Below are 26,085 nucleotides of genomic sequence, written 5' to 3' on the forward strand. Positions count from 1 at the left end.
TTGAGTGTATAGTATGTTTTTAAGGTTTTTTGAACATAAGAAATAACTTCGTTCCATTCGGGTCATCTCTCAAGTTTTTTTATATCCAAATACTAGATGGCCCGGTGAACTTCGTATCAGTTTCATTCTAAAATAAACCTTCCCTGAACTTAAATGGATATTTCAAGGCTCAAAATGAGTCAAATCGCTTCACTCGTTCTGGAGTTTTAGCGAGACTAACAAAATTGAAAATTCATTTTTAATTATATAGATTTACTACGTAGTTTATGATTTTTATTTTATTTTTAGCCGTCGGGACTCAGTTTTCCTTATCCGACGGAATTTTTTTCCGCCTATTAATTATTTTTAATTATAAACGCATTCAAAGTAAACCTATATATTTAAAGCTAACTTGAGTTATTTCTAAAATTCTTAAGGTTTGCTTCCCTCTAAAAATTACCTACACGGCACTCTACAGTTGCATATAAAAATATGGAATTGTAGGTTTCCAAGTTATTTTTCTTTTTGTATTCCTTTTGAGTTGTAAAATTACAACAATAATTAATATTCACTGAACTACTTCACTAGAAACTATACATTTTATTGCGATAGTTTCTACGTTTACCAGCTCTATCTTTTCTTAAGAAACTGCCCAGAAGTTTTACAGTCAATGCAAACATGCATGCATTTAAATGTTTTTGATAATATTAGTGTTGACTATATCAACAAAAAAATTATAAAAAACCTACCACAAACAATCTTGCTCTATTCTTAGAAAAATATACTCCTCGGAACAGCTACAATCAGTTCAAACACATCTAATTAATTAATTAAACAAGCATGTATATGCGTCAAATAATTAAAATGAATTATAATTATTTTATTCTAAGTAGATAATATGCTTTAAATTTCAATGAAGAAAAAAACCTAAGAATTATCTATGATAAATAGTAATAATATTATAATATAACATGAAATATCATATATCATTTTTAGGTATAATATATTGCTAGGCACATAATTAACGTTCATTAGTATATAATTAGGTTTTAGATACAAGCTATTAATTAACAAATAAACATCATATTAAGTATAGTTTATTGTGAGTAATTTCTTCGCACGTCATTTGCAATACGTACATCTACTTTGGGCGGACTATGCCACACATTATAATAAAGAAAATAAAAGTTGTGTTTTGTGATAAATATTTATTAAATAAACATAGATTATTCTCTATCAATGACTATCATAATAATTAATGGAGCACCAATTAGTAACATTAATAATATAATAGTGTCAGTTTTGTTCAATACTATTAGCAACTTAGGTAATAGTTTAAAAATGTAACGGGGCAAGCGATAGAGTTATCATTATTACATCAATAGTGTAATACCCTTTAAACTATCATAAAAAAATTAAAAGCTGTCATTAAACCGCAAGATAATTTAGTATCGCTTTTATGCAATGCAATTCATGATCTGCCCACTTACAGCTTTAAGCGGCGTCCGGCGCTTAAGGTCGTAAGCGCCGAACTTAAGCGGGCGAAAAGCTTCGCAATTGTGAGGCGTTCGGGAAAAGGACGGGCCGACTCCCCGCCTAGTCAGCAGTCACTCGAGGACCGAACGCCGCGCCGAACGCACGTCTCGCGACTCCCTCGCGCCTCACGATCGCGGAAAAACTTTTCAGTGCAGTGTCGAACACGGTGGTGCTCCCAGTTTGAGTGAACAGACTGATCCGGGAAGCTAATTAGCCGAGCGGCTGATTGTCGGGGCCGGCGGTTCATGAAGGTGAGCCGACTTTTATTTCCGTTCGGCGATCCCTCTAATTGCGTCAATTAGTGTAATGCGGCGACAGCTTTGAAGAGCTCGCCTAATGATCTCCACCGCGTACTCGCTGGAAAAACTAATAAAACCCCGGCTAATTATCGTGCCGTAAAATAGGACACCCATTTCTATTTAATTAGGCAAAAAAATGTGTGTGTACTCGCATTGGTCGCTGTAACGCCTATAAAACTATGCACATAATTTTATTAGTCCAATATTATAATAATTAATTGTTTGTTACTGTCATTTTTTATAGATATGAAAAGCACGTATTAAATTAAATAATTAACGTAATTAAGAAGATCCTTTGAAAGAGATAATCTTCCTGATAGCGTTTTTTAATATAATTGTAGTACTCGACTTAATTAGCAGGAAAAATATTAATTTCAGCTCAAATATTTACCTGAGAAAAAAATTAAATGTAGATCATGCTATTATAATATTATTTTTGTGATGTTGGTATGTTTTCTTGCGATAATTATTATATTTTGTCGAGAAAATTGAGTTAATGAGAGGATAAATAAAATGTACTTAAACAAACATGTAATTGGAGTTGTAAACTGTAATAATAATCAAATAGAATAAATTTGACGTTTGAGTAACAAACTGATAGATTCGAATCGGAATTTCCGAATGACACTTTTGTAGTTCTTTATTTTAAAATGAATTAAAATATATGCATTATCTCAGAATCCTTTTAGATTTTTTATCTTTAAACTGAATGAAAAAATAACATAAATTAAATAACTTAATAGACTCTCTAGTTCCTATAGAAGTGCGCACACACTGGGGCATTATAAAATTACTCCTGTATTATACATAGCTGACCTAGTTTCGGTATAGCCGGTCACCATCACTGAAACCGGTAGTCAGACAATAATAATATAGTAAGTTTTAAATTAGCTATAAATATAGATATAATTATTTATTAGTAAGTCCATTTTTTACTTTTCAACTTTTAATATTTAAGCTTTGACGCAAATGCTTTAATAATATTTTTGTTAAGACCATCATAATATGGTTTTTTTACTTTGTAGCAAAATTTTTATCCACGAAATATGTAATATAGAAAAAGCATCCAGAACTTATGTGAAATATGGAAAAAATATAGTCAAAAACATTAATTAATTTTAATAATGCTTACGAAAATAATGCGAATAGATAGGTATGAATTTAAAATTGATAAAGCTGTCTTAAAAGAAGGTATACCGTATATATTAGTATATAGTAACAAAAACTTTTTTAACGACGATGAAAAAACATTTTTAAAATGAAATAAAGAATTAAAAAATACCGTACCAATAAAAAATCTGCAGTTGTAAATCTTTAGAGTGCTCGGCTTGAAAAAAAGTTCTACAGCTTAGACCGGTTAAGTACTAATTTTGACAAAAACTCTAAAGCATTATATCGATCGAGTACTAATAATTATACTTAATCAAAACTGTAACTTCGATTGGTTGATTAATCGTCTTAAAAAATACAACTTAGACCAGTCGAGTATTAATTTTGATAAAAACTCTTAAGCATTAGATCCATCGAGTACTAATTTTAATCACAACTATTGCTTCGGTCGTTCGATTACTCAGCTTGAAAAAAAGTTCTACAACTTAGACCGGTCGAGTACTAATTTTGATGAAAACTCTAAAGCAGGGATTCCCAATCTTTTTCAGCCTGCGGCGCAGTTACACGTAAAATATTTTATCACGGCGCCCTACTCTACCTAGCTAATAGATAGGTAGAGTAGAAAAATATACATGAATAAATACCTTTAATGATTATAGCTAGGTTAAGCAGGTAAATAGTAATAAAGAAATATATTTTTATCATCTACCTGCTTTACATAATTAATATTATAATTTAATTTTATAATATTTTTGATTTTGGATAATGAGAAGCATCGACTTACGGCGCCCCTCTTGCCTTTCCACAGCGCACCAGGGCGTCGCGGCGCACAGTTTGGGAACCCCTGCTCTAAAGCATTAGATCTATGGAGTACTAATTTTAATCACAACTACAACGTCGGTCGTTTGATTACGCAGCTTAAAAAAAAAGCTCTACAGCTTAAACCGGTTGAGTACTAATTTTGATGAAAACTTAAGCATTAGATCCATCCAGTACTAATTTTAATGACAACTACAGCTTCGGTCGTTCGATTACTCAGCTTGAAAAAAAGTTTCACAGCTTAGACCGGTCGAGTACTAACTTTGATAAAAACTCTAAAGCATTAGACCGATCGAGTACTGATTACAAATAATCAAAACGACAGCTTCGATCGGTTGATTAGTCGTCTTGAAAAAAATTACAACTTAGACCGGTCGAGTACTAATTTTGTTCGTATCTCGTAATATCTCGTAAGGAGATACCCCGAAAGCCAATTAGAATGCATCCAGCTATTTAGCGAGTGACTCATTAGAGCTACATCACTAGACCTGGCCGATGTTCCGTTCGGTATAATTATGCCCGTTCTTATAATTACTCCGCGCAATTAGGGGACATTTTATACCGTATCGTCCGCGAACGCTGTAACATTCACTATTTTAATTAGCTATCATGCAGGGGAACATTGTTTTAATTATTTTATTATACTTATCTTTAATTAGTGAATGAGTCAAAGAGTAAAAATATTTATGCCGCTAAAATTACATTTTTTCAATGTAAGAGTAGTACGGCAAATTTAAATTTAATTTGTAACTACTATTTGATAGCGAGTACCTACGTTGTTCTGAACCATCAGATCAAATAAAAAGGTATAAAGAGAGAGAGAGAGAGAACTCTACAAAACTCTACAAACAAAGTGAGGCCAGTTTTTAGTCATGTGAGTCAAACTAGGCTTTCATTGATAAGCGCCTTTACTATTTGTAGTCATTCATAGCAAATACGCGATATTTAAGTGTTTTATTTAATCTGAGTCTTTGCCTCTAAAACTTGATAGTATATTTACTTAAAGAATACTTCGTGTACCTCATAAATGAAAGTATAAATATCATAAAACATTATTACAGTCCGCAATGCGATAGCATCGCTGTACGCAGCTAATAACACCTGTAGTGCTAGCACGGCGACCAGCGGAAATGCGAAAGTATGGACATACTGTGGAAATAAACTTAAGGTGCCGTTCCGATCTTTTTTCGTTCCGAAAAAATCAATTAAAATGCCACTTTATGACAGACTATAGTTACAAACTGTGGAGATAAACTTAAGGTGCCGTTCCGATCTTTTTTAGTTCCGAATAATTCAATTAAAAAGCCACTTTATGACAGACTATAGTTCTAAAAATTCAAATAATATCCTACATTATGACATATGACTATAGTGTGTCATAAGTGGCATTTTAATTGAATTTTTCGGAACGAAAAAAGAATCGGAACGGCACCTTAGGTTTATTTCCACAGTTTGTCCATACTTTCGCATTTCCGCTGGTCGTCGTGCTAGCGCTACAGGTATCAGGTTTCAGTTTACTAAATAAGATTAGGTATAACATCCATTAATACATTTTAGCTAATTATGAACCTGGGCTACTAATTAACTAGACTGTTAGTATAAAATATAAATTAATCATGGTGGATAGTCCCGCCCGCGCCCCGCGCCGCCCGCCGCGCCGCCCGCCGCCCGCCGCGGTCGCGTTCTAATATTAATTACAGTAGGATTATTCGATTTTGTCCTGGATGATGATGATTTTATACCGTATTAGTTTCGCGTAGGTATGCTTTAATTAACTGGTTTTCAATAGTAGGATGTGTTATTGAAAATCTGAATATCACACACACGGCACACCTATAACTGATGTGTGCTCATTGTTCATGTTTATGTATAGTGTTTAGTTGTTGATCAATTTACTTTTTGGATTAGCCAGTCAAAAGCGGTAGTGAATAAATGCATTTTTTTTTATTTAAAAATTGAAAATTATTCTGAATAGTTGCTGACAGCAACTGTTCGTGCAGAAACTCATTTTACCGACGCGACCGTTCATTTTTCTGTGGCAAAAACTATCACATCCCTTTCAAGGACTCAAAGGAATTCCATGCTTAATTTTTCGTAGGCCAATTTTAATGTACAACATTCGTATGATAATCACCGTAACGCGCAAGTTTCCACAAGTAACAACTGGCAATGTGGTGTGTGGTGCCACTAATTTCCAGCTTTGGCTTGACGCTCGCCAGTCAAATTGCCCCGGAATACCTTATACCACGCAGATGACTGCTCAGCAGGGCTACCGCCTACCTAATCTTTTTAGGTCACTAATTAAGAAACCGTTGAATAATAATAAAAATTATGATCTAAGTATATAAATAACAAGTAATTTTTAATTTTGTTAGGGCCTGTTACACCACTTCTGATAAAGTGCCGGATAGGCTATCCACAATTTTTTTGACACATAGAGTATGGAGAATCTGAAATGGTGAAGGAGTGCATCAAGCTAATATTATTTGGAAATTAAGCTTTCATTTTTTTAACAAAATAAAATATTACACACACTACAATGTGCACACTATCATCTTTTTGAATGACAAGCCATAAAATATACATATACGAATTATTATTAAATCTGAAAAGTCAACACTTTAAACGGGGAGCCAAAAGAAGAAGATAATTAAATTTATGGTCGAATTTCGACCATTGGGCGATCTCTAGTAGTATTTTAAAAAGATAAAACTGACTTCAAAATTGTACGTACCTACATAATAATTTAAATTCCCTATCTAAAAAACTACTGAACCGATTTTGATGAAAATTTCAGTATTTCCTAAGTTAAATAACACCTAGTACAACAAAAAACAGAATCACTCAAATCGGACTTGTAGATCCGGAGATATGCGAACACAAACATAAAAACATACATACATAATAATTAATAAATAATAATATGCAGTAAATAAACTTTACCGTTTAAAGAAAAATGCCTTTTTGTCTTTCACTACGTTTCATCCGAGAAGGGCTAATGTGTGTAGATGAAGAAAAAAATGCACTAGTATGAATTAAACGTCAAATCATAGTAGGGCTAATGCAATTTTTTGCGAAAACCCAACTTCAAAGGCCGTATAGTTTTCACGAGCTCGCCTGCGTAGACTGTATGCTGTTGCTAATTGGTGGATGCGTAGTCAATATCGGCGGTGAGATATCGAGCCTTCCATTAGGCTCGCTGTATACAGTAAATAAAAAGGGATTTCAATTTTTTTTTACTAATATAAGTCGCCTATGGGCTTTTCGTCCGTATCCCTTTTTCTCTGTTTTGTAAAATTCTGTGTAGTATGAAATTATAATTCATATTAATATAGTTTCAGTACACGTTCTTCGCCCTCCCTCGAGTCTTCTTCGGACTTTTTGTAAATATCTTGCTTTATGTTATCACTAGTTGATGCCGTTACTCCGTTGCGCAGAAAAGAAAAGACCGGAAAGTCACCTTTAGGTTTCTAGTGCACGTCCTCGGCTAGCCCTAATTTGGTTGACGGATGTTTTTCAGCGAACGTTCCTCCTATGCACCGTTCAGAACTATTCCACCTGTGACCTTTATGCTAATGCCGTAAGGTTCACTATTAATTTTAGACGTAAAATAACATCAGTTGCCTCTCATTCGATTACCATGGCTACCGCTCCGTACAACTAACCGTATTAACTCTTTACTTTCCATCTAATAAACACACTTTGTAAGAAAATATAGTGAAACTATGAAACCATCGTATAGTAATCGGCCATCTTTGTTTCTAAACGATTGTATTTTTATAACCATTGAGTTATGAGTTATTACTTATTAACTACAGATGACCAAATGAACTTCGTATGTATATAACCCTCGCAATAATATAAACCTTCATTGATGTTCCACAAATATTTCAAGTCTAAATTTAGCCAAATAAATTCAGCGTTTGCAAGTTTTAGCGAGACAAAATTTTAAATTCAATGTTTTATATTGATTGTTTATTATTCTAATACACAATTACACAACAAAGAATATGTATAATTATTTATTATTATTGTTTTTCAAACCATAATATTATATCAAATATGAAGAAAAGCCGGCAAAGCGAGAGTTCCGATCAAAGTAGCACGTTATTGTATATCTCTTCAATATCTTATACAGTTTACAGTAGGTAGTACAGATTTGGATTATAAACTTTTTATAATAATCAAAATTTGTGCTGTGGGCATATAATATTATTGGATGCGTAGAGTACCGAGACAGTGAAATGTTAGCAATATGGTTCCGTTTTTTTTCGGTACGGATTTGTAATCAGAGTAACTTATATCCCATAACCAACATTCTGTGGTACACTTTACGGAAAAACTACCACGCCTATTGATTTGTGCTTTAACATAGTAGTTTTTATTTATATGTAGAGTTGTTATCATCAGTCAGTCAAGTTGTGACGACGCGAGCCCTCAAAAAGCTCGGCTTTTAGCTAGTTAGAATACGGAACCCTAAAAACTATATTCTCCTAGCAACAATAGCAAATTGACCTATAGTAACTTAATAGTTACAATCGCTTTTAAAGTTTTATGACTTAAAAACTTTTAAGCGCTTTTAGTATTATGTGCTAATAACGTTCATGTAATTTGATATTATGCAAAATTCTATTATTTTATGCCCCTTATATTTGCTAATTAGCGTTTTATGATAGGAAGTAACATTACGCGATTAAATGCTAACTTTTGAAAATATTTTAAAAAGTTTCTCTAAAAAAAAGTACAGCTGCTTTCTTGTTAGGGATGAGATAATTAAGATTCAATTAAATGGAAAATCTGAAGCGATAAACAACAGCTTTACGTAGCCGGTAGAGTATTCTAATAATTTTATGACCATATAATATAATTGTGACACCAATAAAGATACAAAATACAGTTTTAGTTTTTTAGAGATATGAGAATCTACTATTATGGGTATCTTACTATTTCGGGTAGTTTTTGATGTAACTCTTTTTATGTACAGAATAAGGTTCGGTTTTGTATAGTTGATTTCAAAATGCATCACCGAAAAAAACTAAAAGGAGCGAACTCGGCTTCGATGAAAAAGGTTTAAGGTTTTCTGAAAATGAAAAATCTAGTGGTGTAGTTTTAGTTTTTATAAAAAATTAGTTCGCAACTTCTAGCATTTGTCGCTATCTCCTATAGTTTAGGATCTAGCCTACTATGCCCTATTTTACCCCGTATGCAGTGAATCAAAAAAAGGGATTATGAGTTTGAACTGTGTGTACTGTGTATGTATGTGGTTATGAATGATGGTGTTTCCTCATAAACCATAACTTCTGAACTAGTAATCACAATTAGATAAAATGTCATTGGAAGCATCTTGATTGTCCGCTGGTTATAGGCTTCGTGACGTCACGCTAAAATGGCTACAGCGACCTCTTTGGGATACAAAGTAGAGAAGTAAAATAATCGGCTAATTGAGAGTCAGACTCGCGCACGTAGGGTTCCGTATCATTATAGAGCAAAATTAGGCCAAATATTGTGTTTTTAGTATGGGAGCCCCCCTCAATTTTTTATTTTATTTTAATCTACGAATATAGTTTTTATTATTCGTAGATTTTAATATTATTATTATTTATTAAATAATAATAAAATTAAAATAAAAAATATTTATTAAAGTACACATATAATTAAGGACTTCGAGAAAAATTCCAGACGGACAGACATCGAAATCTCAGTAATAGGGTCGTTTTTACCCTTTGGGTACGGAACCCTAAAAACGACGATGTCGTGTAAGGATTATAAGCTTTTTTAGCACATTGCAATATAAATACTAATAATGTAGTCGGTAACTTGTTAACCTTTCGCCTGCTGTGCTGCTTGTTGTCTACGTTCAAGTGAATTAAGAGAGGCATTCGGCCCCTCGGCGCTCTCCCATTGGGAGTTGCGGCGATAACCCGGCTGGCGTGAGTGTGACGCAGACGTTTGTTTGTTTATTACTAATTACTCGCAAACGTCACGATGCTAGTTCATAACAAACTTATCAACAGTCAATCGAATGTATCGCGTTGGCGGGAGAGATGGCTCTGTCATCAAGGTTAGTTTAAAACGGGACAAGATGATGTTAGAATTGGACGATTCCGCTAGAGACGACCCTCGATACGAATTTTTAAATTACAGCATTTGTTACATTTTTTTATTGATTTATAAATAAAAAGATGTATATTTACTAGCAAAAGAACTTTTATCAGTAAAAATTTAAATTTGTATGATTTACAACATTCTGAAGTGATATCATCTAACGGCGCGAGAAAAACTGCATATGCCACACATGATAAATTTTACTACAAATCACTAGCTCGAAGTTGAATTTCACTACATACTATTGACTGTATAATATAAGTTTATATTTCTGCGCAGAAAAAATCAACAATTTGGTAATAGTTTTCAAACATTATTAAACAAAAGTTGCCATTGCTGCACCCGCGATAAAAAAGGTACGAAAGTTTAGTATTCTCGCTAAAATAAATTGTTAATAATTTGAAACTTTGTAAAAATAAAGAGAATTGAGAGGGAAGTAGGAATTAATCATTGGAATAAACTATTTTATGGTTTTTAATGAAAAAACAGTACCTTAAAAGTGGTTGCACCCGCGATCGAAGCAGTACAATTGCAAAAGCAACAAATTATTTTTTGACTATTCTAGTGATTTTCGTCATATTTCATATTATTAAGGTAAACAATAACGTTAAATTACATTTTTTATCAATACTTTTCATGTAATTACAAGATTTATAAAAATTTCAATAGAGTCACATCGTGTTTTATATTTTTAGATATATTTCATGTATTACTTAACAGATGTTTCAAAATGATGATTAATCTTCTTTTATTTTTAAACATTTTAGAAGACATGCTACAAATGACATAAAAAATAATATATATTTAATATTTTTCTTTGAAAAAAATATTTTTACTTATAATTCACCCATATTATTTTAAATTATAGATATTAATTTTGAATTAAATGTTTGCTGTAGTTCGGTTTTATAGCAATACATCGAAAAACGTTTGCTCAAGTTACATTATTAAATTGTTTTTAGTGATTTAGACGATTTATTTTCTCAGATCGATAAATGACTGATAATTAAAAAATAACAAAATTTTATGTAGTATTATTACAACTTACTAATAATATTATGTATTGCATATCAAAAATGTAGAAATTAGTCGCAGACTTATGAGTAAATTCAATTTCTTTAGACTTGTTGCACCCGCGATCGTGGAAATTGTTAATAATTTTTAGTACTAATAACTTAAATTAATTGTATCTAGTTAAATCATTTCTTTGTCTTATACACTTTTGAAATATGGGTTAATAAATTACTAAAAGTTTCACAATTAACAGTATTCTCAAATGAACTCGTCCGAGTTCTTAATGGAGGGCCAATTTGGTTGCACCCGCGATAGTACTTCAAACATATTTTGTGGCTTTTCTTAGATTTAATTATAGTTTTTGTTTTCAAATCATGATTGAACTAGTTAAAATGTATCCCTTCGAAAGATAATTTATTAATAAATATGTTTTATTTTGTCAGTAGGACGCTTTAAGTGCGTCAAAATGTTGCACCCGCGATAATGGAATCGCCCAATTAGGAATGAATCATAAAAGTTAGTATTGTACTACTAATTGCTCTTTTAATCACCTCGTTTAATTTCGGCGGCATCTGCCATTATATTGCAATTTGTAGTTTTGGATTTCGAATCCACCTTGGATTTCGAGAAAACATATTTTGGGACTTTCACACGCATAATTATCAAACGAAATGGAAAGGTATTTTCCTGGTTTGATGCTTTCCGCATCCTCGGCGGGTTGTGGACTCTGAAGGTCACGCAAACTATGAAACCCACCGCAACTCTGCCAGTGGTTGGTAATTTTGGGGCGGTAAATACAGAAACTAAATTCGTCAATTATTATGCTCTATTGCTCTCATTAAAACAACTTTAAAATCGATTTTATTCCCTAATTAGTGCTACGCCGTTTCGAATGCAAATAAGGTGTTATTAGGCAGGTTAATTAAAGAGTTATCGGCAGTTGGCCCGGTTCGATGTAACCCCTCCTCCCCTCGACCCACACTGCTGATGAAGAAATTACTCTTCATTACTCTAATTACATTTGTTATTTGTTTGTACACTTTGAGAAATCTCAAGGTTGCTGCCTCAATGGTATATTAGTAGTATGAATCTCTTTTCTGAAGGCAAGACGCAAGTTTTAGTTGATACCAAATCAAGGATTAAATAATTATCTTTTTTGGAAAATATTCCTTTTACATTAAGCCTGCCAAACTGCGTTGAATCATAGTACCACCTATTATGATTACAAAAATAATAATACTGACTGAAACTAATGGTCTCGTCCTAATTTTTGACAGAGGAATGAAACGAAGAGATTTTGATGCGAACTTCCTCGGAAAAGTGTACAATCCATCGCTAATTAATGATGAAGTTGAAAATATAGTTTATAGATATAGGCATTCCCAAGTGACATTGCTATATCACTTAGCGATCTCTGATTTTAGTTTTCGAGTGCCTTCGTAATTATTATGGATGGCGTCTTGGCTTAAGGGCATAAGGTCTCTATTACTACTTCGTGAAAGTGTTAAACGGTTAGGTTATTATGAGGCTTAGCAACTAAATAAAAACGGATCATCATCCGTTTTGTTCAATTTTAATTCGATAGTTGATACGGAGGAAGTCGCGTTGGGTCGGCGGGTTATCAACTTCTAGAATGACACATTGACGTCAACGCATCTGACAGTTCTACTCAATTTTTATTGGAGACCCCTAGAGACCCCGATAACCCGATTGGGAAGAAATCGTGAGGGCTCATTCATATCTCTCTAATTGGTTACTCATATCTTGTAAATAAAAAATAATAAAAAAGGAATAGTACACAAAGATAGCAGATGGCGCTACTAGCACTTACAGTAAATAATCCGACAATAATGATCTGAATACATCGAATAATAAAAACTAAGGAAGAGTAAATGTTTCAAAAAGTTCCGATTCTACAAAATGTGACCCGAATACATGCATACTTTATGCAAAAAGAGACCCGAATACATGAATTTGTGTAAGAAATTATAGAAGTGACAATTATTGTCAACGGCTTTATTTTGTCAATTTGAATATAGTGTTCGTAGCTATTGTCATATTATATTTTTATGGCTCCTCTTCAAGATGGGCCATCGTAGTTGGCCATCGCGATGGCCCAGCGTGGGGAGGACGTAGTGGCGCAGGATGGCTTATGGCGCCAGCGATGGTTGTGGGGTGGCGGCAGTGTCTCGCCTCTACAAGATGGGCCAGCGTAGTTGGCCATCACGATGGCCCAGCGTGGGGAGGACGTAGTGGCGTAGGATGGCTTATGGCGCCAGCGATGGTTGTGGGATGGCGGCGGTGTCGGTTTTTCGGCCGCACATCAAAGGGACCCAGCGACATTGATATACAAAAAACCCAAGATACACATCACATATAAGTGTTACATATAATTATGACCATGACTGTTAAAAAATAATTATAGATTTAAGTTTTAAGTTTAATTGTAATATTTGAAAAAAAATAACAGTTTATCTAATAAATATTAGTTTCGTTCATTTATACATATTTATATCATACGCAAAACATATACATATTTATTTATTTAACATAAACTCTTAAATGAAAGTTGTGAAACCTAAGTATCTTTGTATTGTGAATTCTGATTTGTGTTTAGAACCCATTTTAATTAACTCTTACAACCTAATTATTTCATTGAATTAAAATATATATATATATATATATATATATATATATATATATATATATATATATATATATATATATATATATATATATATATATATATATATATATATATATATATATATATATATATATATATATATATATATATATATATATATATGAAAAATACGTCTCACCACCATGCCTTGTCCTACCGGCGAAGTTCGGTCATAAAATTTTATTGCTTTTTGTGGACTCCTTTGTAAAAAAACTGTTTATAGTTTGATTACAAGTACCTATTATAGTAAAGACGAGTATTTGGCGACAGTTTTGAGTCTTACTTTTGTTCGCAACTGTGTATCTTGGGTTTGTATATCAATGCCCAGCGAGCGGTCGAGGAAGGTGAGTGAGGACAGAATAGACAGAATTATGTCGTTATATCTATTGTGGTGAGGACGTCGTATGTCAATTTGCGAATTTCATTCAAAATGACGAGTACGTCGTCTCATAATAATCTTATAAATAAAATTCTCGTGTCACAGTATTTGTGCACGAACTCCTCCAAAACAGCTCAACGAAATTTTGTATGTACATTCGTTAGAATCCTGAGAATGGGTTTCTATCTCATTTTTATATTACTAGCTATTTGACCGAGCTTTGCTCGGTATTCGATAAAACACGAATATACCAAAAGCCCCCTATATACCAAATTTCATGAAAATCGTTGGAGCCGACTCCGAGATTCCAATTATATATTTATATACAAGAATTGCTCGTTTAAAGATATAAGATTTCTATTGCCTATTAGAAATAATTTATGTGGTAAACCAACGTTTGCCGTCCATCCTGAACGACGTTTAGATCACAAGTCACAACTGAACACGGCCATCATGTAGAGACGTTGCGACCATTGTATAGCTATAGCTAGGGAATGCAATACTGGGATACCGGGATCCCGACATACCGGGATCCCGCATGTATTTTGCGGGACTAATCCCGGTCGAAAATTTAGCGGGATCCCGCGGGACTGGCGGGATTACAAAGAAGCGTGATTCATACGTGCTCTGCGCGCGGGGGTGCGTGAACTGGCTACAGGCAGCCCACTAAACAATTTACATTCAGTTCACCTATAATAATTCACTTTAAATGACAATGATTGTATCAACCAGGCTGAGCCTCCACGCTGGTTGATACAATCATTGTCAGCTGCTGGCTAGTGGCTACCTTGTGTCGAATGTCGTCTTGTGTCGTTGTGCCATTTGGCAGACACAACTAATACCTTAACTTTTTTAACATAATTTTATAAGCTTGGGCTGTACCTAAATGTAACGTAATCCTTTAGCACAACTTTCTCTATATTTCGAAAAAATAAATATATTTTTTTAACTATTATTATAACATAAAATGTTTAGTTTTTTTTATATCTAAGGTATGAAGTAGGTATTAATAAGCCCTTGTAAAAAAAGTGACCGAGTTTATTTGAGTTTCTAAGAATAAAACGGTTTCTATCAATTAGTATCAGCGTTGCCAGATTTTTTTTGTGACAAGTCGGGACTTTGAAACTTTTTGAGAAAAAAAGCGGGATTCTTCAGTCTAAAGCGGGACAATGTACGAAAAAGTATAAAATCAAAAGTTTTTTTTATTTTTATCTTTTTATTTGCGTTAGAATAACGTTTACGTGACAAAAGATAGTTAAAGTAGCCAAAGAAAATCCACAACTCTACCTCCCGTACTTTTATCTTCATTACGCACCTTTCTTTCTCAGCACGCTGCACGTACCTACGTTCGGGCTTTTCCCGAAAAGCGCGACTGTGCCTGTCCCGCACGGGACATTTAATTTTGATGAAAAAATGGGGAGGTCCCACCAAAATCGGGACGTCTGGCAACGCTGATTAGTATAGTCTCTATAACGATTTATTTTAAAAGTTTAAGTCCACCCTGCGGGATCCCGCAAATACCGGGATCCAGCGGGATTTTTTTATTTATTTATTTATTTATTAAACATTCTTACAACTATCATTACAGACTAATATCCAATTGTTGATTGATTGTGATGGTTCAATCCCACAAAAACCGGGATTGAAATTATCTTGCAGGATTGCATTCCCTAGCTATAGCCACTGCATGCGCCATTTGATGGGCCAGTGCTGGGCCATCTTATAGAGGCGCCACACCGCCATTTGATGGGCCAGCGCTGGGCCATCTTGTAGAGGCGCCATTAGTGTGCGAAAAGAACCTTGAGAACCAAATTCAAAACGATTGAAGTACGGGAGTTATGTTTCCTTAGTTTTTATTATTCGTACTCTGAATAGATAGAATAGATCAAGCGGCACATCAGAATATTGACAGAAACGTTGTGAAACGTAGAACAAAACTGTTTATGTTGTCTGTGCTGGTGCTGCCGTCTAGCGTACTCGTAAAACATTGCATTTATATTATATCCTACTCGCCGGAGTCTGTCACTCACTATAATTCCCTTCCGATTAGTAACGAATCAACTGTCACTTTATCCTTTGTCTTCATACGTGGGAGAGCTATGCTTCGGTACTAATGGGCCGGCTCGACCGGAGAAATACCACGTTCTCGCAGAAAACCGGCATGAAACAGCGCTTGCGCTGTGTTTCGCCGAGTGAGTGAGTTTACCGGAGGCCCAATCCCCTAGCCTATTCCCTTCCCTACCCTCCCCTATTCCCTTCCCTTCCCATCTCTACCCTCCCCTATTACCCTATTCCCTTTTAAAAGGCCGGCAACGCACCTGCAGCTCTTCTGATGCTGCGAGTGTCCATGGGCGACGGAAGTTGCTTTCCATCAGGTGACCCGTTTGTTCGTTTGCCCCCTTATATCATAAAAAAAAACTAAAATATTATGTTTCTAAGAAAAACTTTCATCATAAAATTACTTATCGGTTTTTCGTACCGGTTACCTTCAAAGTTGGCCGGTAACTAAATTATGAAAGACAAAAAGTCGAACAAATTATGTCCCGGTATTTATAGCTGATCAGATTTGAATGGTGCTCGAGTATCGTCAAAAGTTTGTAATGGGGCTCCTGCGGCCGATTTTATGTAAATGACAACCCCGCATTAAGTAGGGGACAAACTGTTCCCGTTTTACTGCTTCGGTTTCAATATTGAATTATGGACTTTTAAAAGTTACATTTTGTGTGGAAGATGGGCGCAATATGTTTTTTTTTTTGTAAAAAAATTACATATTTTTTTTATAAATCAAGACTTTAAAGGTACTGATATTGTACCACGTATCTGTTGGTATAACTATCGAAGGCTAGCCTGTTTTGACTTAGAAATCTAGATCTTTGTATTTAAATTAAATGCTTAATTTCTTCTGCCAATGAATTTTCATTGATATGGAAACAAGTGTACGCAATGCTTAGTCTATTCAAACGGGCGTATAATTACCTAATGCTAATATAGTTGGTAAATATGTAAAAGATTAGTTAATGCATTGTTTTCCTACATTGTTACAAAGTAACTCAATCACTAACAATTGAAAATGAATAATTGTGGCAATTTTAATATACGGCCACACACAAACCCCGATTTTAGATAACTTTTGAGAGGAAAACAACAAATAGTTGAGCGAGTTACATTACTGCTCATAACACTTTCGAAATGTTCCAAAACAAAACATAAATGATAAAACTATTTACTCGATAGGATCCCAGCCTTGATTGTTACACTAATAATATGTATTCTGTGGCCTTGATTACTATTTTTAATGTGGCGGTACCCACAAATAGCCTCACAATCCTGCATCGCGCTATCAAAGTTTCGGAGATCGACAAGTTAATATATTATACAACGTCTGAAATGACGTCAGTACTCAGTGGGCTTCGGCCTATCTCGCTCGGTCAGAAGATCTTCCTTTTCGGCCGCCATTCATATCGCTAAATTGGTGACCCCGACGTCAAGCAACAGAGGTTTATTCGGCATACCAAAAAGGCGATGTACTGTATTACTTATACTGTGGCCTGCAACTTCACAACGGGGTTAATACCCGTTCATAGGCACTCGTTTCCTCTGCACTCGATTCGTGGAGTAGAGTGTGGAGTGTAGTAGCAAACACGGCGTAATGAGCGGCCGGGAATAGCGGCCCGCCACACCAATTTGAATGTTCAATGGGCCGCGCACCTACACTCTAAATTACTATTGCTGACTAACTACATCTATAAACCTAGGAATAAAGACTACAATCTAACTATTTCTTTAAAAACAAAAACGCAGTGTTCAGTGTTGCTTTCAACCAAGACGAACCGGACGATATTTCTCAAGCTACTTGCTTAGCTTGGCTAGCTAAGATACTTCCAGCCATCACCGTACACTGTACATACATGATACAAGCATGCATTTGGAAAACTTACTCTCCTACAGCAGTCGGGTAGTATGCAAACCGTCCAGCTAAGTCACAATATTACAAATATCTGTAGTCTATCTTTGCTGATGGCGTGGCCGTTAATCGCATAATAACCTTTACATAATATAAACAAATTGTTCGTTCGTGCAATACTCAGGAACTCACTGCCACTGGAAATTCATTGCGCTAATTCGGTTAATATTTAAAAAATATAAGTTAAGACGTAATTTCCTAAAATACCTAAGCCTTTTTGTTTCTGTATTATTTTTAGGGTTCCTTAGCCAAATGGCAAAAACGGAACCCTTATAGATTCTTTATTTATTTTTTGGTGTGCAATAAAGTGTTTGTATTGTATTGTATTAAGGGACACAAAGTACGACAAATCAAAATTATATGTTCTCTTGTATCTCAATCTTCAAACATGAACCTTCAGATCTTCAGAGAACTCTAGACATTGTAGTTGTATCAGTTGCGAGAATTCCAAGTATTATGTTCAATCGGTATTGAGTGACCGTTGATGTTACAGCTGTGGTTACTGGGTATCGCCATCGGCCACAAAGCGAAATACGATGCCTTCGTTCTCACAACCTTATACGTAGTTGGTGGCTCTCAATTCTGGATTCTTGGATATTAATTCTGATGATTAGTTGGTTTCCCATTTTGAGACACAGTAGTCAATATCCCTTTGATGACTGAGGATCTTTGAGCATTCAATAATGTTCTAATAACTTATAATAATAAGTTGCTCTAAGCTCGGTGCATCTTTTAAGATCCCTATTGCAAGGGCAAGGTTGATAAGCGCTAGATCGGCTTATCGGTTGTATGCCTTTGTTACCAAAACTAGCACGCTGTATAGCAAAAATTAATTAACTGGCAACATGTACTTTCATAAAAATATAACTAAGAAGAAGGACATTATTTTTTTTATTTAATTTGATGTTTATCATTGTATTTTTTCTGGAGCAAAGGACTTGTTTCCAGCTCCCAATAAATAAATAAATAAATAAAAATATAACGATTTGTTAATATCGGATTAAAGTAACATAGTTTGATTTTAATTTGGCGGTCGAGCGAGTGGGGCGATACGGTGATGTCGGGCGATTCAATTACAAGCATGCATTCATCACGCGCTGACAAACGATCTCGACTTGTTATTTCGACGACAAATGTTTGAGAACTGCGTGCTACGGGCTCCGGGCTCGGGGCCGACTAGCTGCCCCTTAATTCTCCAATTTTTCAATGACAAAAGCATTTGTGACACAACACCACGGAGGCATTGTTTTCGTAATGCGGCTATTGCCAAACGGTTTTCCGATTTGTGGAAAGCGTGCTAATATAAACGTTATGGATTAGAGAGACGAGCGAAGAATGAGCCTACTATTACGAAAAATTTTATGATCGCCTACTAATCAGACGTGTCGAATATTTTATTAGCTTTAGCTTACGACTTTAGCAGACAGAACGGAGCACAGCGGAGAGGATTTTGTTAACGCACTTGAAAATAAACTTTAAAATTATTACACTAAAGTGCGATAAGGGATTCCCGCGTATCCACGAGGACGCGCGAGCATTTCTTGTAAGGTTCAAGCATTTATGCACTTTAGTGTAATAATTTTAAAGTTTATTTTCAAGTGCGTTAATAAAATCCCCTCCGCTGCGCTCCTTTCTGTCTGCGCTGACCCTAAGTAAGGATTTATTCTGGCTCGCTGTTATTCAGCGAAAAAAGGTCTGTTTTAATAAAACAATTGGCCGAAATCGAATGTATAATGGGGGGAGACGTCGGGCCGCGGGCGTAAGTGTATTAGAGTCGTGTGTTGTGCGAACTGAGGCTGATGTATGGCGGCGCACAAATTGAGTCGAGGTAAATGGCGCGACCGCACCACCACAACACAAATATAATACAGTAGACAAACTCAGCCGTGTCCTTGAAATCAAACTATCTAAACACAGAAACAAGTTTTATCCGCGCACGTTGTGATAACGCGTTGTGTTTCTGCTTTAAGTAATCTTAAAGCACTCTAAACTCTCCAAACGAGCTTAATTTTGTAAGTCGTGAGTCGCAGAATTTCTGCCGTGTAAATATCTTTTCATACAAATCATGACTCACAAAATTATGCTCGTGTGAATCAAACAGGACTTTTGTATGAAACTGCAGAAATATACAGCAGAATTTCTGCCAGCCGAAATTCTGCGACTCACAACTCACAAATTACGCTCGTTTGGCTTCACCCTAAATATGCGCATCTCTAGTCGGGGCCCTGTGTGAATATGGTCTACTGTATTATTTATGTAGTGTCCCGTCTCCACGTGATGATTTCACTGAAACGAGTATAATATTGTTCATGGTTCAGTTTTACCTTAGCGTTTACGTGAGAATGATCCTCATCCGTCATGTTCTAGGCGTAAAGGTCCTGCCGGAAGATTATAATATTAGTATGTTTTCGAAAACAATGGCTCGTTCATATCTAGGAAAAATGTATATTTTGTAGCTTAGCAAATACGTTGAAAAATATTTACACTGGGAGAATACCTTACAGTTTACAGTGAATTTTTTTTGTATAATAAAAATTCTATGACCATTCTAGGATACAGGAAACATACCCAATACCCAATATGTTTCCTTTATCACTACTGTTGTTGTTTGTTAAAAAAATTTGATTCTAATTGAATAAAAACATTGTTTTGAATTATTGTAAAATGGATTTAAATGAGATCACACATCAAAATGTACTATCAGAAAAATAGATTTAATAAGTAAATGGTGAACATACGTTATTTGGTCGCATTGTTATAAGTTAATGTTCTAAGTCGCTATCGGTCAGTTGGGTTTGACACAACCCTTCCAAATTACATCGCGTATGTTCCAAAAACCAAATTACCATCTAATCTAATCTTATATATAAAATTCTCGTGTCACAATGTTCGTTCCCGTACTCCTCCGAAACGGCTTGACCGATTCTCATGAAATTTTGTGAGCATATTGAGTAGGTCTGAGAATCGGCCAACATATATTTTTCATACCTCTAAGTAATATGGGTTGTTCACCCTTAATAATTTATATGGCAAAACAACGTTTGCCGGGTCAGCTAGTATTATATAAAAATAAGTCGGGTTTTCCTTCCTGACGCTATAACTCCAGAACGCACGAACCGATTTCCACGGTTTTGCATTCGTTGGAAAGGTCTCGGGCTCCGTGAGGTCTAAAATAAATCAATAAATTAATTACTCTGTTAGCATGCTGTATCAGTTTTTGTTTAGTTATTATATTCAATAATTACATATAAGCCCCACTTTGGCTTTTGCTAATGACTGTGTTACATTATAAATTGTATAAAAATATTATTTCTTGAAAATAAAAAACTATTTTGCCATGCACAGAAAAGCTTTATGATATTTAAACACATTTTTGTAACGTGCACGGCGATTTTAATATTTTATCTACAGTGTATTTCGTGTTAGAACTGTATTCAATATAGAGTTCCGTTCGCCCAGAAAATGGCGTGCGACGCGTGAACGGCTCTGCGAAATATTCCTTCAATTATGTTCTACCAATAAAATTTATTTCGCTTTTAGCTTTTCTTGTGCTTAACTTACCAACAACATAACGACTTTTACTATCGAAGTATCGAACAGAACTAAGTAAGCAATAACTCTGGCGAATTAAAACTAGGTCTATTAGAATTTTAAAATAGGGTTGGATGATGGTGATTGTTATCTATATTCTACACATAAAATAATCTATACATCTATACATATAAATAAAATTGGAGTGTTTGTTTGTAATATTGAAAGAACCGTTTTTTACTACATGCATATGAATGTATGTAGGTACATCAAAACAACATTTTTTACAATTTTTGTCTGTATGTCTGTCTGTCTGTCTGTTTGTTCCGGCTAATCTCTGAAACGGCTGGAGCTATTTGCCGGGACTTTTTTTGGTAGATAGCTGATGTAGTAAGGTGTAACTTAGGCTACTTTTTAACCGACTTCCAAAAAGGAGGAGGTTATATTTTACTTTTTTCATATTTGTTAGCGGACTATCCATCTTTGTTATTATAGTATGTTGACGCGGACGAAGTCGCGGGCAACAGCTAGTTATAGAATAAACTTGACCAAAAAGGGTACATAATATTGTAACTATTACACATTTAGAGATGAAGTCCAGAATAGGGCTAAAGTACAAAGTGTTATTGATAATGGAGATGTGCTGGAATTTACAACGGAGAGTAGAAAGAGAATAGCGTTTAGGGGCGGTTGTCCCTTACAAATAGTTAGATTATATAAATAAGGCGGTGAACTGTTCGAGCGATACAGATCTGCGGTCGGAAAGGCCCTTTCCACTCAAATTGACTGGGGTTTACGTACAATTTTACTATTACAGATCTCTGTCCCACGATGTCCAACAACTAGATTAGGCATTTCTTTAGCATAATATTATTTACACGTGTAACTCTTGTAATGTATACGTTAATGCGGTTGAGATAGCGAAGTAGTTGTTATTGTAGGTCGTATTATCTTGTTTTTAAATGTACAACAATATTTTCTGCGGTTGGCCAGCCGGTTTGTTAACGATATGCGTAGACGCAACCCACAACATTTATAAAGTTATCTTGTGATACTGTGGTTAAATAGCGATTTTTTTGTTGAATTGTATATATTTTTTAAATTTAGTACAATAAATAAATAGCGAAAGTATTATTTTTTAAATACTTAAAATTTTGCAAACGTCGGTTGGATTATAATAATACTATTTATTGAAATGTAACAAGATTCTGTAAAATGAGAAATGCAATCTTTTATGAGAATCGAACAAACGGCGAAGCACTCGACCGGTCGGGATAGAGTCAGATGGCAGCGGGGACGGGATCCAATCAGCGAAACTAGCTCCTGCGATGCCTATCGCTAGTTTCACATTCTAAGATTTGTTTCTCGAGATTAAATCAAAGGCGAATTACAGTAGCGGCGAAAAAGAAATATGGTGAGTCGGTTTGGGCGCGCGCGGGCGAACGCGGGAAGCGCGCGGGGCGCGGGCGGCGGGGCAGTCCTGGTGAAATTGCTTTTCAATCCCTCGGACTTTGGACTTGTAAAGAAGTTATTACCTTCCGAGGAGATAGCGGCGGGTCCGGCGATACGGATATATGTCTTTTTTATATGTAATATTCCTTTTTCGCGTTTTATTAATGGAAAATATTTCGTGGGATACTGCGGCCGGTTCGGTGGCGATATTAAAAAGCCGCCGTCACACCGGACCGTTTTATTACAATGCAGTAAAGTTGTCTTTATGTTTAGGAGGACAATTTTACATGTTTGGAGTTTATATTGTTTCGTTATGCACTATAAAGTTATTGGTTATCTGTAGGTTTAATTTGAGTGATGTATTAGAAAAAGTGGCATTATTGGAATTCCTGAAAAAAGTAAAAGTTCTTACACAATCCGATTACCTAATACACTTATGATGATATTATAAAGTACATAATATCCATCATACGATGGACGAACATAACATTATTTTATGAATTTTTTACCGCTTGACTTTTACATTTTATCTTCATCATGCCATAAGTACAGTAAAAACTTTATTTTAAGTATAAAGGGTTAAATAGCGATTAACCGGTTCTGTCTTTGATCATAAGTTCAGGCTTTTAAATAAAAATTACTAATTAGACTGCCGGACCAAAATTCCGTGTAATGTAAAATTTAATTACAAAAAACGAGTGTAAATACTAAATACTCGTATTCATTCATTCATTCTTTTTTATTCATATCCTTTATTTCCAAGAAATTGTCATTTACAATGATGTTCTTAGGTCTATAACGCGTTTACATTTTCTACCTCAATGAGGTGTGGAAATGTTAGATTTATGTCCCTGCTGGTAACATAAACTTAAGAAAATAAAATAATTATTTACTACATATTTAGGACTTACTACTAAAATTTAAAGTTTAAATTTAATCATTTTAACCAATCAATAATACAATTACTTAAAATAAACACTCAACATCCTTAAAATTATTATAGTCATTTAGTCAATTTACTTAATTAAATATCAATTACTAATGTCCAATTTTAATACAATATAATATGTCACTTAATTATTCATTCCATTATTATGATTAATAAAATTATCACTCGGCTTATTACAGATAAATTCTGTCAATTATTAGTCAATTACATTTGGAATAACAATTACAATTTTACAATAATTAATACACAAATGTCAGTTCATGTCAGTAAGTATGATTCAATATAATTCAGGTATAATTATTGACTATTTATTAGTTATTACAAAATTTTCAAAAATGGTTTTTCATTTATTTATTTTAAAATGGAATGGCCTAATAACACGTCATGGCAGTAAATAGTAAAGTAGTCTAGCTAATGAGATCTGCCTAATGAAACTAAGTAATTATTTTTTTCAATTAGGACAACTTCGCTAATTTAAAATGAACAATAATAATTATTATTACTTGAAAATTCAATTTAAATTTTTTTTTGTAAAATTAGCTTATTTTACGAAAAAGTTTTCTGACTTGCTAAATATTTTTATACGATAGTTCAATTTATACCACTCAATAATTTTAAGAATATTTTGAAAAAAATAACGAAATAAACAAAAGTTAGTATTGAGGCAATGGGCATTGTCCAAAAAAATCACATGTACTTTTTATTTTTTTTTCGTTAAAATAGGGTATTTTAAGAATATAAATTAAATAATTTTGAAATTCATTGGGTAGTTTTTTCTCAATAAATTTTTAAAGTTTCGCTCTGACGTCATCACCGGCGGCCAATTGACCTCTGCAGTATGTTTTAAATTTCCTTTCAATCTTATTTATAATGGCTGGTTCGTCAAATGCAAGTTCTCATTATGTGAAAGCTGATACGAGAAGCTTTCCAAAAGTTCGAAACGTAATGTTGGTCGAATTTATTGCTAATTTAACGCCATTGAAGGTCAAACAAAGGTTAAACATAATACTTGTTCAAAAATATAAGTAACTAATGGGTATTTTTTTCGTTTACATACAGAAAAACGATCACTGACCTTATTCCTCGAAATGTTTTTGTAATGAGCGAAATTAAAAAAAAAATGGACAATCCCCATTGAACATAGGTCTACGAGCCTACGCCGCGTAGCGCGGTGCTACGGCAACTCGTTCCTTTCATGTTCTCGTACCACAAGAAAAATAGGTTTAGGATAGGGAATGTTATTATTCGACAAATTTACTATTCGAATAATTCGAATATTTTACAAAACTGTTCGAATAATTCGAATATTATTCGAATACTTAATTAAAAAATATTGAAAAATGCTGAATACTCAGAATAAAAGTAACAAAAAGCTTCGTACAGCCATGTACAACCTATTTTGTTAATACTCTAAAGTAAGCAATTCTTATTTTTACTTTTATCAACATAAATCTTTAAAAATGACATAGTTTATTTTTATTGTGAAACACTTTAAAAATGTATATTTTAAGGTTACAGCTGGGCAATAAAAGAAAGGCTGTAAAGTGTAAACAGTTTTCGATCGTAGCACCTTTTACTTTTCTCATGTGATTATGCTTAAGTCTTGCTAGGCAGCAGTTGAGATTAAATAATAATATGATATTCGACGTTAAGATATCTGTTCATTAATACTAAGCCAGCTTACCCGTCTTTTTGATATTTTCGATCCACGTTCACCTAGTTCACCTAGTCGGCTTCACCTGTGTCAATGTGGCTCGAAATTATAAAAAAGGGTCACTAGAAAACCAACCCCACAACAAAGAAAACAAATTGCAACGAAGCCCTGAAAGAGGGTGAAACAATCCTAGAGCTGGTGAATTTAGTAACTTGAAGTTTGATAACACAAATAACATGATATTAAGGCGCCATCGACATTTTTTGATACTGTACTGTTTCAATTATCAGTCGAGGACTGCCGTGGTAAAGCTATTGAATAGCAAATTTTTATCAACTTGTCGAATAGATCACATTGCGAGCTTATATAAAAAAAAAATAGCAGTATAAAAAATATCTTTTGTATTTTAACTACATATTTTAAAAATCTCAATATTGCACTTACATTTATTACCTTCTTAAAAAACGAGTTTGTTTTATATACACCCTTCTGACGTTATGAACATGAACAACAATGATTTAAAAACATGGTCAACAGCGACGATGAACGGCCGTATACTCATTAGTACTAAAAACAGATTTATATATATCATTAAAGATGTAGAATAT

The 26,085-nt window shown here is 34.3% G+C and overlaps 1 protein-coding gene across 2 annotated transcripts in view; it reads left to right on the forward strand.

Annotated features, from left to right (window-relative positions):
- Positions 1–1,592: 1,592 nt before the first annotated feature.
- Positions 1,593–26,085, forward strand: part of LOC121728826 (LIM domain only protein 3) — a 68,985-nt gene continuing 44,492 nt past the window's right edge. For both annotated transcript variants that reach the window (XM_042117131.1, XM_042117132.1), the window contains exon 1: positions 1,593–1,766. In XM_042117131.1, the coding sequence (XP_041973065.1) occupies positions 1,761–1,766 (6 nt within the window). In that variant the 5' untranslated portion in view covers positions 1,593–1,760. The remainder of the gene's footprint in view (positions 1,767–26,085) is intronic.

This window comes from Aricia agestis, chromosome 7, assembly GCF_905147365.1.
Source record: "Aricia agestis chromosome 7, ilAriAges1.1, whole genome shotgun sequence".
Lineage (NCBI taxonomy): Eukaryota > Metazoa > Arthropoda > Insecta > Lepidoptera > Lycaenidae > Aricia > Aricia agestis.